This window comes from Apteryx mantelli, chromosome 1 (assembly GCF_036417845.1).
Source record: "Apteryx mantelli isolate bAptMan1 chromosome 1, bAptMan1.hap1, whole genome shotgun sequence".
Lineage (NCBI taxonomy): Eukaryota > Metazoa > Chordata > Aves > Apterygiformes > Apterygidae > Apteryx > Apteryx mantelli.
This window is the reverse complement of record NC_089978.1, coordinates 76,536,403-76,554,240: the sequence shown is the minus strand read 5'-3', so window position 1 is coordinate 76,554,240 and position 17,838 is coordinate 76,536,403. Positions and strand designations below refer to the sequence as shown.

General features: G+C 43.8%; 1 protein-coding gene across 2 annotated transcripts; it reads right to left on the bottom strand.

Annotated features, from left to right (window-relative positions):
• Positions 1–1,276: 1,276 nt before the first annotated feature.
• RGN (regucalcin) lies at positions 1,277–14,960 on the bottom strand. 2 transcript variants are annotated; one of them, XM_067289718.1, is made up of 7 exons: positions 14,870–14,960; positions 13,760–13,924; positions 10,028–10,210; positions 8,559–8,774; positions 6,884–7,015; positions 2,372–2,526; positions 1,277–1,624 (listed from the first exon to the last, which is right to left on the bottom strand). In XM_067289718.1, the coding sequence occupies exons 2-7, from the start codon at positions 13,920–13,922 to the stop codon at positions 1,574–1,576; spliced, it is 900 nt and encodes a 299-aa protein (XP_067145819.1). In that variant the 5' UTR covers positions 13,923–13,924; positions 14,870–14,960; the 3' UTR covers positions 1,277–1,573. The 2 variants fall into 2 exon arrangements, with proteins under 2 accessions (XP_067145819.1, XP_013805852.2); XM_013950398.2 differs by lacking the exon at positions 14,870–14,960 and adding an exon at positions 14,408–14,481.
• Positions 14,961–17,838: the final 2,878 nt, after the last annotated feature.

Here is a 17,838-nt window from a genome sequence, read left to right as displayed (position 1 = left end):
AATTTGCCATCTCCCTCAACTCATAAACTTTCCCTCTACCGTGTTTGAGATTGCTTTGCAACACATCAAGCAAGTGGAGGCATGGTGGGCACTCAGAGAGGAGCAACCCCCAACTTCTTTCATCGCCTCATGTCCCATCTTCCAACCCTGACTGCTGCAGGGCTGCTTAAACCTCCCCTTTGTCCAGCTGCTGGGATATACCACCACATGCTTCGAAAAGTGGAAACCGTGACTCCCGCACCCCTTGGTCCAAAGTGGCAGCAAGGCTTCGGTGTGATCCAGGGGCCAGGCAGCCACCTGTCTCACCCACTGGACACTTGGGGTGCAGAGCAGGCACAAGTGGATGCAGCAGAAACTTACTCCAACAGGCATGCAGAAACACAGTGGGAAATCATCAGGTACCAATTCTTGGAGCTAACTACAGAGAAAATGTGCGGCCACAGGCTCTCTTGTTTGCAGTCAGTGGGTTAAGCCAACAGAGAAGGATCAGGACAGATATTTCACCTGCTGGCAGAGATTCTCTGGCATGGGAACATCAGATTTTGCTCTCAGCACACTGTAAGTTTAAAAACCAGCCAAGCTACACTACAGTCTTTTCAGCACAGACAGGCCTGAAGTTACCAGCAAAAGAGCAATCCAATGAACAAGTTTGCCACTTACAAAAGACACCACAAAGCAATTAAAATAAAACTTCTCTTTCCCGCACATTCATGCAAGCTGCTGCTGCTGCTGGGGCACGCGAGCTCCTCTCGCCTCTCTGGCAGCTGTGGGGGAGTTTGGTCTGGCAGGTGGCATGTGCAGGTATTGTTTTCTTTTAAACACAAGCGTCCAAAAACATCTGGTGCTTTTCTATCATCACAGATCTCCCCAAAGCAGGCTGAGACCTTCAGAGGATGGACAAAGATATGGTTCTTGCTCCCAAAAGTTTGGTTTTATATGTGACAAAATGAGTAACTTAACGACACGCAGTGGGGAGAGATGATGAAGGCTCCAGCTAATCAGTGTTAATTTAAGCACGTCCACAGCTGAGGGTCTCAAAAATATAATATAAAAAGAAAGCTGCAGATGCACGGTAATGAGTATTAAGAATTCACTTGCTGAGAATTTCATGGTACAAATGAGGTTCCAGTTAAAGCAGCAATAAAACCACAAATGGGTATTTTATGAGAAACTTTGAAACTATGTAAAAGAGAAACTACCAAGTAGTTTAATCAATAAATAAATATAGCATAAATCACAAATGAGACAGGAGAATAAACAATAAAAACACAAGATGTTAAAACAAATTAGTTTACTATTGAAGAAAGTTACAATATTCAATAGTTTATTAGGATGAGAATCTTTCTAGCACAACAGGAAAAGTACCAGAAGCTATTTAATGTAATAGAGTTTAAAGGAAAAAATAATCAGTTTTAAAATATTCCATGTATTTCAGTAGTTTTTCTCCTTTTTCTGATGGGAGACTACAAGAGTGTTATGGTTTTAAAGAAAAAGATGCCAAATACCAGATTAAGACCTTCTAACTCGTCTTGCTTAAATCAGTCCTCTTTAATCCATTCCGAAGAGTGAATATTTAACCTGCAAAAGGATATGGTGGGATTCCTTTGACCCCTAGCCCAGTTATCTATTAAGAGAGAGAGAAAAAAGATAAGTGCAATAATTCATCACTGTAAAACATTTTTCTTTCACCACCAGATATCTTTTAATTTAGAAAAAGACTGTGCCCAATTTGATACCCTACTATATTTTGTATACTGCAGTCCGTCACAGCCAGTACTTTCAACCCATGCTATTTCTCCAAAGTTAAGTAATCACAGGCCATAGTCCATTCCCCCCAAAGCCTCTCCTCAGATATTACTAGGCCTTAATCCTGCAGTTGACAATGCAGCCTTTGGTACGCGTCTGTATGGAAGTGCAAGGCTTAAAAAAAACCCAAAACAAATTAAAAAAACAAGGTGACATATCTTTTTAGGAGATAATTTAGTTATAACTAACTAGAGAGTAAATAAAAGATGCTCTTATCTGCCCTTGGTTAAGGCACAAAACAAAAGTATTTACATATTTTTCTTGTAATAAAAAAATTAAATTGTGTTGACAGAGGAAAGAGTAGCAAGAGGTTATGGCATAAGAAGTTTGCAGTATCAGCACTCTTACAAATTCTAAGCCAAAAAGTATTTTCATATCTCTAAAAACATTCATCTTTCCTCTCCTGCAATAGGAAGCAAAACTACGAGCAATAACTTAGCATACTATATGACTGATGTTCCATCACCCTCATCCTGCTTCCCACCACTCCAACTGTTTGGCTATCTAAATGAAGGACAGGGAAAAAAAAAGGCCTTCTAAAATGAAAGGAGAAAGAACTGTTCACCTTGAAAATCCCACCAGCCTGTGGTTGTCGTGAAAGCCAGTCTTTGTCCATCCCTTCACTGGCAGAGGTCACATACATTTCTGAATAATCCTTTCCTCCAAAACAGCAGGAAGTTGTCTTGTCAACAGGAAGTTTCACAGTCTGTATTCTTTTTCCTGGAGGAAAACATGCATGTCATTTCTGGTTCATCTGCTTACTATAGGGAATTTAAATAAATCATTGCAAATAGCTTCACACCAACAAATACCAGGCAGAGGGAGCTTCCCATGCTGTGTTTCAGCAGACTGATGAGAACCAGGACAGAGAGAAATCACACTTCTCTAAGTCATGCTGTTGTTGACGATGTATTATTTGGCAAGTTTCAACCTCAGTTATCGCAAATGAATCCTGCCCCAAATCCCTGTGAGCCTTCTAATTAAATGCTAAAATCTATAGCACAGACATTTACATCTGAGCTCATCATCTAGGCTGCCCATATAATCAATGGAAATGGGACATAATTTCTCCCTAAAATAGGTCACCTGAATCATGCCCCAGACCTGCTGACTTCCCTGCTTTGACTACAAAGGGAGCCTGGAGCAAGCAGAGATCATGCAGCTCTCCTACACCTCTACTGCCTGAAGTCAAGGAAGATGAATTACTAGATTTTCCTGAGATTTCAACAGACTTTCAAATCAAACTTGCATAAAATAGGGAACATGGGACACAGCTGAAGTTGACAGAACATTTAGAGCTAATATAAATAATATCATGCATTTATTATACCATCAAATAGCTACTGGCCTATGATATGAGTAAACAGACTGCCCCCAGCACTAAACCAAAGACTGTTAAGAAACCTTAGAGCGGAGTTTTCCAAAATTCCTCCTACAACTGGGCAGTATGTGCTTATACCATTAGGCCCATTTTATTTGCCTACAATTAAATTTCTCTTTCTGGAAATATACTAGGGTATCATATAGTTATAAGTCTCCTTACAAAATATGTAATTCCCCTTGCCCCTCATTTATGTGTGTACAAGGCTTTGTCCCCTTACAGTTACTACCTGTTTAATGGTGCATTGAAAGAGCAGGATAGTAACTTTAATACAGGGCACCCTATAAAGAGAAAAAAAAGCAAGCGAAATGCTTAGCCCTCTTTTTGGCCCTCTCTCAACATCTATGAGAGGTTTATGGTCAACTTCAGAGTGGAGCAGCATTTCTCAGGAGGCATTTGTCAAAGCAGCCTTGTCTTCCCTTTTATTGCTACAAAAGCTTTTGCTTTCTCCCAACAACTGTGCTTTTGTCTTTTGCAATGAAGCAGCAATACTGCAGTGAATTGGCAAAAGCATAGACCAAGTGGCTTCATCTATACCGGAAAATGATGCAGGGCATAAGCACAGGTAAAAGCAGGGCCACCAATCATCCATATTATTAAGCCATTGGTGCAGTCCAGGCAAAATTTTGGCTCAGCCAACCTAGTTCAGCATGCCATGTCCTCAGGGCAGTTTGGGCTCTGTTTCGGTGTGGGAAGACGGCCCTGGCTGCGTGACATGAGTTACGGCTACGTGACGTGAGTTACGACATGCCACATGATGCAGGACTAAAGGACATTCTCTGAACTGTTTAATTTACTAGTAGGGGCCTAACAGTACATCCAAAAACATGGGATAGAGAGGGATGAGTGGAATTGCCTTTTTTTCACTGAAAACCCTGACAGGAGCGTTGGATAGTATTAAACTGTCTTGCTTTTAATCACAAAATAAATAAAAATAGAAAGCAGGTCAACAGTGGTGAAAGAGACTTTTATGTAATAGCTAGGACAGTTTGAGGACTTAGGGATATCTGATGATGTATAATAAGTGTATTTGGCATTAACCCACAATGGCCAAAATAAAAAAATTGAACCCCTCAGTGTAATGGGATTTAGACCGGCAGAGATTATTTGCATGCCTGGTTACCTGTTGATTGCCTGAGAAGAGCAGATCTTTCAAAATATGTGGAATATTGGGAGAAAAAAAGACTTATCTGTTGCTTGGGAGAGACAAGGACAAAGTATGAGACCTGAGACACAGCTCCCACCAACTGGCTCTAGCAGCACTTTGTGGTTATCCAGTCAGCTGGAAACGGAAGGATTACATGCCTGGATAGGTGACATAAAATACTCCAGAGGCCACCCTAGAAACTGGCTGACACCAAGTCTGGGAGAAAACAGGTGGGAAGGACGATTAAAGGGAGAAAACATGCACTGTTAGGAGGACAGGTGTGAGCCCCAGAGATACTGTATTTGCAGAGAGGTCTCAGCAGAAAAGAGCCCTGAAGATATTGCTTACAAAGCTCTAAGATGAGAAACATCTTCCCGCAGACTCAAGAAAAGATGCACCTGGATGCTCTGAAATTCACCTGAAGTACTCATCTGTGCTCCATTTCTATAGCAGAGATAACCTTAGCAAATCTTGTGGACCCCTTACACCCAAGGACTATAAAATACATTTATAAGGAGGAACTGGAAGATATTTAACTCCTAATTAAAGGATGTGATAGCACAAAACTAACAGATCATTAAGTGACTGGAAGGTAAGACCAAACTTGGCAATATGAAAGTTCAGACATCACTTTTGAGCCCTCTGCACACCCAGCAGGGTCAGTCATCACAGCCTGCAGCTCATCCTGAATCCAATGACAGCTGTCCAGCCAGAAGTGCCTTTAAAAAAACCTGAAAAGCCACATTATCCTGAACTAATTCCATTACCTCAAAAACTCTGTTTAGAAAAGATGCCAAATAAACAAGTTTCCTTGACCAACCCCCTAAAAACATAATTCAAGCTTTGCTATCAGTGAAAACCTGAAAATCCTTCACATGCTTTAGATGAGTTCTTTGTCATTGAATACATCTGCAACTGGCTAACAGTAATGCAAGCCATGCTTGACAGCTATTATGCATTAAAAGAGAGGTCTTCATGAAGTTACCTTCAAACCTGTCTGGATAGTTTCCTTAATTAGTTAGAGTTCACTCAGAATTCAGCAAACTACAGATTTTACATATTACTTGAAAACAGCACAGAGAGGGCAGATGAGCTTGAATTGTTCACAAAAGAAGGTGGCTCCTTTGGAAACGGACACTTGGCCTGGGAAACTTCTTGCTACCATCTGCTGCAAATGCTGGGAATCCTGCACGGGCTCGAGGGGAGACAGGACAAGTCCACGGAAGAGAAACCCACCAGGAGTTACTAAATATATTAAAACCACATCCAGCTCAGAAAGCCCCGAGCTGAAGATAGCTGGAGGCTGGGTATGCATTACGGAGATGTACTCCGTCTGCTTTCCCTCTTATTACACTCTCCCTATGCATCTGCCTACGGACCCTGTTCCCATTAGCTTTCCCTTAAGAAAACACTTTTCCTCCCTCCAAAAAGGGAGGAGGAAAGGCACAACAAATGAAAAAAAAGAAGAGGGCCAGTGGGGAAAAAGGTGAAAACAGGGAACCAGAGAGGACAAGTGGTAGAGCTCACTGCTCCCAGAGGGTATTCACAGGGCTGGTGAAGGCTGTCCAGGAGCGCTCTGCCCACCGAAGAGAGAGGACGCAGGACCACAAGGAAGCAGGGCCTTGGACGGGTACAAATAAAAAGACAAGGGGAAAAGCATGGCCTGAACTTCAGCTAAGAGGTTCTGGAGGAGTCAGAACAGATGCTGCCACCTGGCCTGCTCTGTTCACATGTGTGCCAGGGTCTTCTCCGTGCCGTGAGAGGCACGCAACCCACGAAACCCAGCCACTCCTACACTGCATTATGCAAACCTGTGCTGTTTGGGATCTGTCAAATTGCATTCCCACTCTCATCACCTGGCCCCTCGCAGACAGAGTGGTTTGGTCTCTCTGACAGGCCTTATAAGTGTTTTTCAACCAGCCTAAATCATGCCTGGCAGACCACCAAAGTTCAAATGTGATAGCAATGCATGACAGACTCAGACAATGGACACACTCAAAACATGACTGTGGGAATGACAAAATGCTGTGGGATTCATTAAATAATTTTTATGATTTCAATTACAAAATTTTTTATGGTGCAAATGATTTTAAACAATAAAAAAAGCACTGCTGGCATCAGTGTTATGTGGGACTTGTATTAACCTTGGTATACCGCCCAAAACAATACACCACACTAAATAAACAAGAAAAAAAAGGCAGAAGTCAACTTTGCCATTTCGTGGTTAATCCATTTTTTACCAATGATCTTAAATTTGGAAGACGCAAGAGGATGCTAACCCAAACAATTCACAAGAATAATGGTGAGCCCCTCAGCAACCTTACCTATTCCAACACAACAGAGGCTGAGAGCAAAGGAGACATATTTACAAGCTAAGTCTTAAGAGCAGGCAACTAGGATAGGACTTAATATTGCAAACAAAAAAGTAATGTTTAAAAAGAACAGATATACTATCTTTGTGTTGAGGGGAGCAAAAAGCTCTCGTCTTCATTTTTGTTTCTTTTGTTTTTTAAATGCAGAATTCCAGTCCATCCTTTGCAAGGACTTACCTGCCTCAGGGTCAAGACGAATCACTCTCCCACCATCGTAACAGGCTACCCAAAGTTTGCCTTCTGTATCAATGCACATCCCATCAGGAATACTTTCGTCTTTTTCCAGTTTGTATATACTCCTACGGTTGCCTGCAGGGTAGAAAAAAAACACAACAAAATTGGGTGAGATATTTGTTAAAATTTTCATTGCTCACAGCCCGCCTGAGTTATTCTTACTATTATTTTCAAAAGCTGTGCTGAAGTCCTAAGTACTTTCAGATGAAAGAAATAGTTGGATTATCTCTGCTGCCTCATTTGTTTCCTGAGTTTCTCAGCATGAAAGCCTGTAGAGAGGTTTCTATCCAGTGAAAGTATAATGCTTATTCTTGGTGTTCTTTTCTAGCATATCACTCATGCTCCCCACTTACAAATTAAATGAATAACTGAATAAATTAATTGTATAGATAGTCAGAACATTAATTACTTTTATAAAAGCAGTTTGGATCACTTCAAGTATGTGTGTGTCTCAGTCAAATGGAGAACTGGAGACTTTTCAGCCAGATTGCTGGAACACACCAAAAACCACTATTCCAACACGAAACTGACCTTCAGATACATAAACTGAGAGTTTATATAAACACAGAGTTAGGAAAAGCACTGACTTCAAAAGCATACTGTCAATTTAAAAACAAACATTTCTATCTGAACTTTTATCCACTGTTATTAAGGAAGATTAAATCCAACTTTCCAACATTGTTTACTTCATGCTCTGACAGCTTCAGTGTTTCTCATATGTAGAAAGATTTTTAATGAGTTTCCTTTGTGCTCCTGGGGATTGCCAGATTGCCCACAGAAAAAGGAGACGGGAGGAGAGAGAGAAAGAGAGAGACAGAAAAAAACATCCTACATCCTAAAGAAAAATTCAATTGTAAACCATAAACATAGCAGAGAGACATTGGTGCAAGATGCTACACCTAAAACAACTTTAAAATCACAGTTTTAAAACTAACTCAATTTCAAATTGAGAGGGTTCTTTCAAAGCTAAATGCTGCAGTCCATGTACTTAAAAGCAAATTATTAGTCCAAGCTGCTGGAATTTTTCTTTTGCCCAAACTTGCAGAAGCCCTTAAGGGTTTGTTTTGTTTTAAATAAATGAAGGAAGAGTTCTGAATTGCTGTTTTCCAGCTGTTGCTCAGCACTGTCTGCAGGATCTTCATTTAAGAGCTTATATTTTAGAAAACAAAATAGAGTGAAAAAAATCTAAAGAAGCCTAGCAGCAGTTTTGTAAAAGACATACTACGAGCTATTCCTGTTACTTTGCCTACTCTGTCAGTCATAAGAAATATGCAGCCACAGAAATCTAACCATACAGAAAACACTCTGCCCTTTTTACACAGGAAGATCAGATATGCATTGTGTTTAGTTACAGTATTCCAGATTACCACTCAAACTCCAACACGCATTTTAAATACTTTATAATATGGCCAACAGCCTCTGACTAGTTTGAACTAGGAGCCCATGCAGGCACAGATTAATTTCAGTATGGTTTCTGTTGTTTTGTCCCAAGAAGGATACTGAAGAAGTGATCCCGAAGCACAGATCATAATTCATCATCTGTATAATAACTGGAATGAAAACAAGCATCCTAATACTTAGGCAAAAAATAATTATCTTAAAATGCAATGATTCATACCAATTTTTCCAGTTTGGAGGTCATAATCAAAGGCATCCACAGAGTAGGACAAGCTATCAATATAAAAGAAGGTTTTGTGATCCAGTGACCAGTCCAGCCCATTAGAAATGTCCACATGATCGAAGTGCTTCACTACCGAGAGGTCAGCGAGAAGCGCATACAGAGAGCCCTGGTGTCTTTCCAGCACGGCAGGTCGAATCTCCTCAGCCATCGTACCTGGGGGCAGAGCCAAGGGGGAAAAAGCAGGTTCAGAGCGAATAGGTTCTCCCCCGCGTCAGGCGGGCAGCCCCTCGCTATGGCCATGCCCATTGCTGCCAATGCAAGAGGGAGCTGTGGGGGGCTTCAAAAATTCAGGGGAGAATTTGAGTTAAAAACAAAAAAGGAAAGATAGATTTCAAAAGTGCTTGCATTTAGCAGAAGATGACAAAAAAGAAGTCTCTGCCTTTTGTTGAAGCGTGGTAGAAACGGTGTTCAGAGCGAATTCTATAGAACATTTGATTCAGTCACGTCAAGCACTAAGAAAGGTGTGGTCAAAATATAACTTCCATATATCTTAGCATTTTGTATAGTAACGCCATCGGGAAAAGTTTCATCATCCTCTCTCAGAAGTAGTCTTACAAAAGCCTTTTTGAAAACAAATCTCATCTTTGTGACTTAGGTTGTCAGTTTGAACTGGTTTTTGGGAGGCTGGGCAACAGGAAGCCTGGGAACCTAAATACAGGGCAGACACACAGAATAGTGTTTTTAAAACTAGGAGGATAGAATCACAGAATCGCTGAGGTTGGAAGGCACCTCTGGCAATTGTCAGGTTACTCAGGGCCGTGTCCAGTCGGGTTTTGAGTACCTCCAAGGAGACTACACAAGCTCGCTGGCCAACCTGTTCCAGCGTTTGAACTGAAAAAAAGTTTTTTCTTATGTTTAAATGGAACCTCCTGTGTTTCAATTTGTGCTCATAGCCTCTTGTCCTGTCACTGGACATCTCTGAGAAGAGTCTGGCTCTATCTGCTTCACCCCCCTCATCGGGTATTTATACACACTGATAAGATCATCCCTGAACCTTCTTGAGGCTCAATATCACAGTTTTTCAAAACACTATCTATAAGTTTTGATTTATGATGAACAAAGAGTATGATATCATAAATTTCTTACTGGAAAAATATTTCTACTGGCACTTGGCCAGCATTCAAAACAAACAGGCCAACAGGGAGGAGACAAGGACAGTACATTAAACTAAGCAGGCTCTGAAAAGCAGATCTCCTTTTAAAAACATAGTTCTAATAAGATGGTGACAGGTGTTTTATATAAATTTATAACTGGAATTAAATTCTACTTGAAGACAAAAAGGTCCCTACCACTTAATTAGGAATGAACACTTGCTGCATCTACCACTGCATGCAGACAGCAAAACCTAATGGGAGGAGCAGGGCAAACACTGAGCAGGATGGAGAAAGGAACTGCATCCATCATACCTGCAAAATACCTTCCTGCAGGATCCACTTTCCCATCATTGAATCGGTTGTTTGGTTTATCCTTGTCAACCTGAGTAATGGTGGTTACCAACTGGTCTTTCCATTTCAAAGCAGCAAACCGGGTTCCCAGGGTGATGACATAATCCCCAGATTTCCGGAGAGCCACGGAGCTCACAGGAGCATCTAGAAACAGGATGAAATGGAAAGGGGAAGAGACGTATGTACTATAACAGTATGTTTCTTTTCTGCTTACCTGCTGTTTGCTCTAGACAGGCAAGCTGGCACATTGAACTCAATGAGTGGGATCACAGGCATGAGAAACAACCTACTTCTGTAGCAACAAAACTAAATATATATAAATTGATCCTTGTGTGTCACCTTTAAGAGGTTATACTTAATGAAAAAAAAATGTAGCTATGAAGAGAATTACCAGTTTGGGACACAAAAACTCAAGATCCTTGACTACTACCACAGCTTCCAGGAGCAATAATCGTTACCAGCATCTGATTCTGCTAGGTGCTTTAAAAATCATAAAAAGGGGGACAGACACAGGGCATGTACACTTTGTAGAGTGGGATGCTGTGCAGGGCCCACCCTCTTTCAGGGGAAAATCAATGGCCACAAGAGCTCTGGAGCTGTAAAATATGTATAGTGCAGCTCCTTGATAACTCAGTCCTGCAGAGTTGCTCAGTGCTAACTCACGGACCAAGTAAGTTATCTCAGCACTGAGATGGGTCACGCTACGTAGGGGAGCCATCTCCAAGATGAGCCTCTGCACTCTGCTGTGCAGTTCAGGCATGCCTCTGGCAGCACCAAAACACAGAAAAAGGATGAGCAAAGCACACACTAAGGAGTGGCAGAGCTTTCCAAGAGTTTAAGCAAAGCAGAAAATTAGTAAATGCTTCATGGTTACTCATTTGAGCTATTATGCAGGTAAGTCTCAATTATAGGTTATTATAAAGGAATTAGTTAAAAAAAAAAGAGAGAGAGAGAGAAAGAGAGAGAAAGAGAGAAATTAATATGAAAACAACATTTATATACTATCTACATGCTATATGTGAAACAATAACTTTAAATAGAGCAATAAAACCTGGGATAGTATTTAACGGACAAGACTTAGGAATATGCATGACACTAATCTCCAATTTTTTAATTAGAAACAAAACATTTCTTGCATTTATAGCTTTGCAGTGATGTAATTAGGTAATAGTTTCATGAACACCTATAACTGCCATATGCCAGCACTGTCACTAAAAAGGAGCTGCTCTTTTCTGGCTATTTGCTCCCACCCTGTGAAGCCCCTTCATTTTGCAGCCCCAGCAGTGGTGTCACCATGCTGGAGACTGAACACAGACGCTGCCCAGCTGCACACGTGCTTGTGCTAGCACATGGGGAATGGGGAGCAGCATGACAGCAAGAGCCGGTGAGGTGCAGAGCCACTCCTGACAGCCTCGACACTGCGACACTGTCGAAAAGGATTTATGAAGCCCCGAGCCTCATCTGTGACACTGCAGCCTTGCTTTCCAGGGAGGACACACACAGCTTTTAACATGTCCCTGCTGTGTTGAAGCAGGGATGCCAACGGACCTGTTAAGGCCTGTGAGGAAGCGTATGTGCAGAGCGGGCAGTGCAAAGCACTGGGCGCCAGCACAGCATCCACGGGCTCCCTGGCACTCAGTGTCCAGGCAAGGCAGCGGGAGGAGGGCAGGGGACAGCTCTGTGATGCAGGATGTCACCTGAGACGCACCGCTAATTCCAGGTTCAATTCTAATCATTCCTTTGCTTAGAGACATCTGAACGCACTGCTGAGACAGCCGGTGATCTGGGCTCATCTACGCTGGGTGAGCGGGTGCCACTTTTTTTTCCCATGCCAGCATAGACAGGTTGGCAGAGTTCCCTCAGTCATACTGTGGCACCTGCCAAAAGAAGTCACATTGCTGCTCTTCCAAATGCCAGTAATTACAGAAAAAGCATTTTTTTCTGCCAGTACAACTGTACCAGCAGTAGGGGCTTTGTCAGCAAAGCATGGGAATGCAACTCTCTACTTGCTCTCCCAGCAAAGCACCTGGGGACACAGCAAACACCTGGGGACATGACCTGCAGGAGCTGTCCCAACCAGGAAGCCCCCAGGGGGAGCAGCCCCCAAGCGCAGCAACCTATATCCTCCTGCTCTCCTCTCCTTGCAGGCACCAGTCCCTCATATGCTCCTGTCCACTGCAAAACAGCTCCGCACTTCCTGGATGCAGCACCCCCAGGGACGAGAAGACGACCAGGCTAGAAAGATGGATGCAGCCACCCAACTGTTGCCTGCACAAATACAGCGCAAAGGAGCATGTGAGCCCATGCACCCGGCTCAGCCCACAGCCACTGCAGAGGGGTTCATTAAGCGGGATCCACAGCAACCAAGTTCGCTTGCCATTTTATGCCAAACAGAAAACCAACCACAAGGTCCCTCACTGTTACAAGTGTAATGGTATAACAGTGTAATGGTACTCCCTGTGGAGTAGAAAAGGCCAATTTGAAGCTGTTGTTAACCATGGGCTTTTCTTAATTCTCTATAAGGTTTAGCAGTGCATAATTTTTCTCTCAGTTTCCACTTTGGACATCAACCCACTATTTTAATCATGTGGCACTCTTTGGGTGTTTTTTTTTTGTCTTTAATCATGGTATTCCCAAGGCAGAGCCATTAATTATGACCATTTTATTACTAAACAGAGAAAAAAGCAAAAAAAAAAAAAAAAGAGCAGCTACTTCAGCCACTATCCCGTCTGTGTCTCCAGAGAAATCATGTAGAAGAGATTACACCTTTAAGAGAAGGTCCAAGTTGGAGGAAAGGAGGAATAGGGTGGGAGGAAGAAGCACACTCTTCCAGCTAAGGCAAGAAGAAACAAGTCTGGAAAGCCACATTTCCAAAATTTGCATCAGGCCCTCTTTCATTTAAAAACTGATTTTGTTTCAGTGCAGAGAAGTCCAGATCAATTTATTGTGGATAATGTGAACAGTTTACGGTTGTACAAAAGCAAGTGATTTTCACCAGGTTTTATTAAACATGAGAAATTATTAAAACCTGATTACTTATATAAACCATCTAAGGAAATTTCTTGAGAGACAAATAAACATTTGCAGTATTACATTCAGAAGTAAATCCGCAACTCCTTCTTTATGAGGGCTAGCACACACCTTCCTTTCTGGAATAAACACCTAAATTATTCAGACTGTAACCGATGACTCTGTTACCTTAAAAAATATCATCTTCTTAAACAGTTAGGCAAAATCCTCACCCAAAATTATATTGAAGAAAAAGTTACGGGCAATTCCTCGATGAAATCTGTAGCAAAACTCTCACAGATATCAATGATAGAGAACAAGTGTATTGGCGAACCTTAACCTCTGGGACAGAGAGGAAGCAAAAGATAGTGGGCTACAAACAACACATGGGGCACAGGAGCAGAACAAATGTAAGCAAATAACATTAAGTCATAGGAAAAGTCCTCAGGACTAAGCCTGGTCAGTTCCTGTGGTTAGTTTCTGTGAACAGCACAAGTTCCTTGGCCTAGGAAGGACAGGTATGAGGGAATGGTCTCCTCCCACTAAAAGATGTTCATTATACAGCTTTTACAGGATGTAATTGCATCAAGTATGTGAGTCCTGCCCATATTTTACAGGAATACGATATCAACTCAGGATGCACAACTCATAGTTTCAGTAGAATATTCTTTAGCAGTTTCTTACCCACAGAAATAGCTTGCACTTGCTTGGTGAGGGAATTCCACTTGCAAACCTTTTTACCAGTGATGTCCACATACAGGAGCGAGTTTTCCTTTTCATTCCAGACAGGGGATTCCCCAATCTTGTGATTCTCATTAGCAACACACTCAATCTTAATGGATGACATGCCTGAGGGGAAAATAATTTCAGTTTTACATAAATCTGTAAAGAGCAAGCATGCATAAAATTAAGCCCAAAATTTTAAGGCTAAAAATAAATATTTGTGTTTGCATCCTGTTTAAACATGTATTTTCAATCTACGAGTTTTTGTGGTAAAAAGCATAAATCAACAGATAAGTTTATTTCTGATTATACTGATAGGTTCACACTCTTTTGACTTCTTAATCATGTCTAAAGTCGTACCAAAAAAACCCCCCATAAATGCATTAAATCTATTTAACCGTGTCATGACACCGTCTTTCTCCTCCTGCACTTGATGGATTATTTAAAAACCCCTGTCAAAACGGGGGGGGCCGAGAAGAGGCAGGCAGGCGAGGGGGCCACGACGAGGGCGTGAGCAGACCTAGGCTACTGCGGCCTCCCCGCATACCCGCTGCCCTCCCCCCTCCCCCCCCCCCCCAAAAAAAAACAACACCCCAGAGGCGCTGCTACCGGCGGGCCACGTTTCGGCGGATCGGCGCGCAGCCCTGCAAACTTTTACCCCTACCGGCAATTTAAAAGAATAAAATAAAATAAAATAAATGAATTAAAAATAAAAGGGGAGCAGGGTGCGGGCCCGAAGCGGGTGGCGGGCGGAGCGGGAGGGGCGCCGGGGCGCCGCGGCCCCGGCGCGCGGGCGGCTCCGCGGGCGCGGGGCGGCCCCGGGGGCTGCGCGGCGCTGCCGCCGGCCGCTGCGGCGGGGGAAAGGCCCGGCCGCCGCCGGGACGGGACGGGACGGGACGGGACTTTCGCCCCGCCGCGGTGCTTCCGGCGCCGCTCCCCGCGCGCCGGCATTGCTGCGGTCCGCGAGCCAGCCTACGCGGGGAATCGTATTAAAAGAAAAAAAAAATCTTTTTTTTTTAAAGAGAGGAAACAACAACAGCAACCGCCCCCACGGGCCGCCGCGCTCCCTACCTGTTGCCAACAGCCCGGGCGCCAGGCTCGGGCCCGCCCGCCGCCGCCGCCCCTCTTATACCGCGGGCAGGGGGAGGCGGCCGCGCCGGGGCGCCCGGGCCGGACGCCGCCGGTCTCGGCCTCGGCCTCGGCCTCCCCCCCCGCCCGCCCGGCCACCCGCCCGCCGGGGCCCTCGGGAGAGGTCGCGGCCCCCATGCCCTGAGCAGGGGACCCACGGGACAGGCTGCTGCACGGCGCCCGCAGGCGGTTTCGGGGCCGCAGCGGGCTGCGGCGTTAAGCGGCCCTTCGCCTCCAAGCCCGCCTGCAGAGCCCGGTGCTTCACTGCTGCGAGACAAGGGCAGATAATGAACAGCCGAGGTTGCCCGAGCGCTGGCAGCTCGCTCCTACTCTAAAAGTCAAAGTAAAAAGAGAGAAGGGGAACTTCCGCTTCAGGCACTGGACAAGACCTTAAATCATCCCGACTCCCTTTCCCCTCTGAAAGGTAAAACTGTACCAAGGCAATGATGAGAACAGCCAGAAATACGCTTAGGGCAGATCTGCTATTGGGTGCATTCCCCTCCAGCATCTGTAAGATTTCCTTTCACGGGGGCCAAACTTTTGTGCTGCCTGAGGAGATTTGTTTTTTAAAAAGCAGTTTCTGTGTTCCTTCCACTTGTTGTTTTAGGCGCACACTGAGCCTTCATGCTCACTTCCAACACTGCAGATCAAGGCCTTTTCTCAGCTAGTGTTATTTTTCCCTGGTTTTCGAGAAGTCTTGGGACTTCAGCTTGCTATACCTTCCTTCACTCTCCTCCCTGTTAAGCCTCAAAAACTTCCTCCAGGGGCAAATAGCTAGAATGAAATTTCTCCTTGCATTTCTCCATTGCGCATACCTGCTTTCACACTACGTAACAATCACTGATGCACACAGGCCTGAAGTCATTAAAAAAAAAGACACTTCATAAAGCTGGCAAATGCCAGCCCTCTTCTTCAGCATCCCAAGAGGAATTACGCATATCTACTGAATCTGAGTTGAGAAGTGATATAAACATGACTTCAGTGTCAATGCTCTGTGTCCCACGTGTCTTTTGGCAACTCTGTGTGCTCTAGGTACATGCTGACTTACTCACTGCAGTTTTCCCCGCAAGCCAGTGTTTCATGAACAGTGCTCCAAAATTTGCCTCTCCCGCTAGCAAGACTCTTCGTTCCAGCTGGCACTTTTAACAGTCCTTTTATTCAAGTGGCGCAGTGAACCAGCATGGCACAACATTGCATGCTGGTGATTGAACAGCATCCGCTAGCGTCTTCTACTGGGCAGCCCAGTCACAGCTTCTGTTATAGATACCCGTTTTATCTGTTCGCTGTAGATCATACATTTACTTACTTGCACTTATCTTCTGTCAAGCATTTTTAATGGATTACCTCTACCCATACACCAGGCACTCACACTCCAGGGCTCACTTGGTTGTTTTTTTTGTTTTTTTTTTAAACATTATCTTTGGAAAGTGCATGGGCTACATGTCCTTATCCACACCTGTTTCATGCAGATGTTCATTATCTTATTGTCATCTTGCCTCAGACATCATGTTTACATACTCCATCACCTAATCCTGTGGTACTGCCCCAATAGTTAAGTTTTTATTTTACAGGTTTGCATAGCATTACTTTAGCCCATGCTTAGCATTGAATTTTCTCTTTCTGTCCCCACTGCTGTGTTGTACAACACACTGCAGGATTTCATCTCAGACCTGAGGCAAGCAAATTATTATTGACTGCCAACGAAGAAAACAAAACACCCAACCAGAAAAGTGTCACGGTTGCACTGGCTTTTTCATGTACTTTACAACAAGGGATGAAGATCCTGAGGTTTAAAAAAAACATATATACATAATATATTCATATATGAAGAATTCAATGAGAATTCATAAGTACAGTGAGAATTCAATTGTTACTTCATATAAAGCGTAGCCAGGCTTGCTGCTCTCCCAGTCCTTGCATTGGGATACATGGCTAACAGTAGCTCGCAGAAGCACCTGGCAAGTCTCACTGCTTCTTGCCGACTTAGGCATTTGCCAGCATGGTTTGGAGGCATCAAAACAAGCTGTTTGTTAGCCCACACCTTGGGAGAAAATTAACAGCCTCTCCGAGCTCCGTGTTACAACACAAACTGTCTCCTTCCAAAACAACAAATATTTTGAACTTGGATCTCTAGTTACACGGCACAGTACTCTTGGCACTGTTGTTGTTTCTATAATGGCTAATCCAGGCTTGCTGAAAGGTAAAACAGGGCAGACTTCGTGGGGAAGGAGGTACCTCCACAAAGACCCTCAGCTGAGGTTTTCTGTCCATAGAGGTTTACCAGGGAGGGAAGAAGGCAGGGAAAGCGGAAACAGGCTGCCAACAGCAGTGCTGCCTTGGGGCTTCCCAGGCAGGAGCTTCTCACTGTTGCACTGCAACCGTGACATGTACTGTGCGGCCTCCAAATCCAAGCGACAGGGAGCATGTGGTACCCTTGCCCCTTCCAAAGGAAATAGCTGATGGCTACAGAGGTGCCTGACTGGCCCAGCTTCTATTCCACCCAGTAGGGCATATTGCACACTTCCTCCTCTTGTTTTACAGGGGGTAGGAGGCAGGGAAAGAGAGGGTAATTTTTCCCTTGCCAAGGGTTCACCATGTCTTACAGACCCTTCTGGTTGGTTGTATATTATTGCAACTGATAATAGCATAAGAAATACATCTACGAGATAACAGGCTGCGCAAGATGAAGACAGTCCTTATCCAGCCTGCAGGTCCCCTGTGCCTGCCACAAGCCATTGCCTTTCTCACCACTCAGGAAATGCTCAGCAGTTCTGGACACGCAGCTCCATATCACAGAGCTGAAAAAAAATTTTCCCCAATACATGGGGGCCATAAGGACTGCTAGTATGGAGGGATGATGGACAATTTCAGGGCTTGCAAAGAAAGTGGGTTTTTTTTTTAATGCTAGTTCC

Coding starts and splice junctions, on each gene's coding strand:
- RGN (XM_067289718.1), bottom strand. CDS start 13,922: ATGTCATCCATTAAGATTGAGTGTGTTGCTAATGAGAATCACAAGATT. Junction 8,775..10,027: donor TGCAGGAAGGTATTTTGCAG/GTATGATGGATG, acceptor CTCTGCCCCCAG/GTACGATGGCTGAGGAGATT. Junction 2,527..6,883: donor TCGTCTTGACCCTGAGGCAG/GTAAGTCCTTGC, acceptor GTTTTCCTCCAG/GAAAAAGAATACAGACTGTG.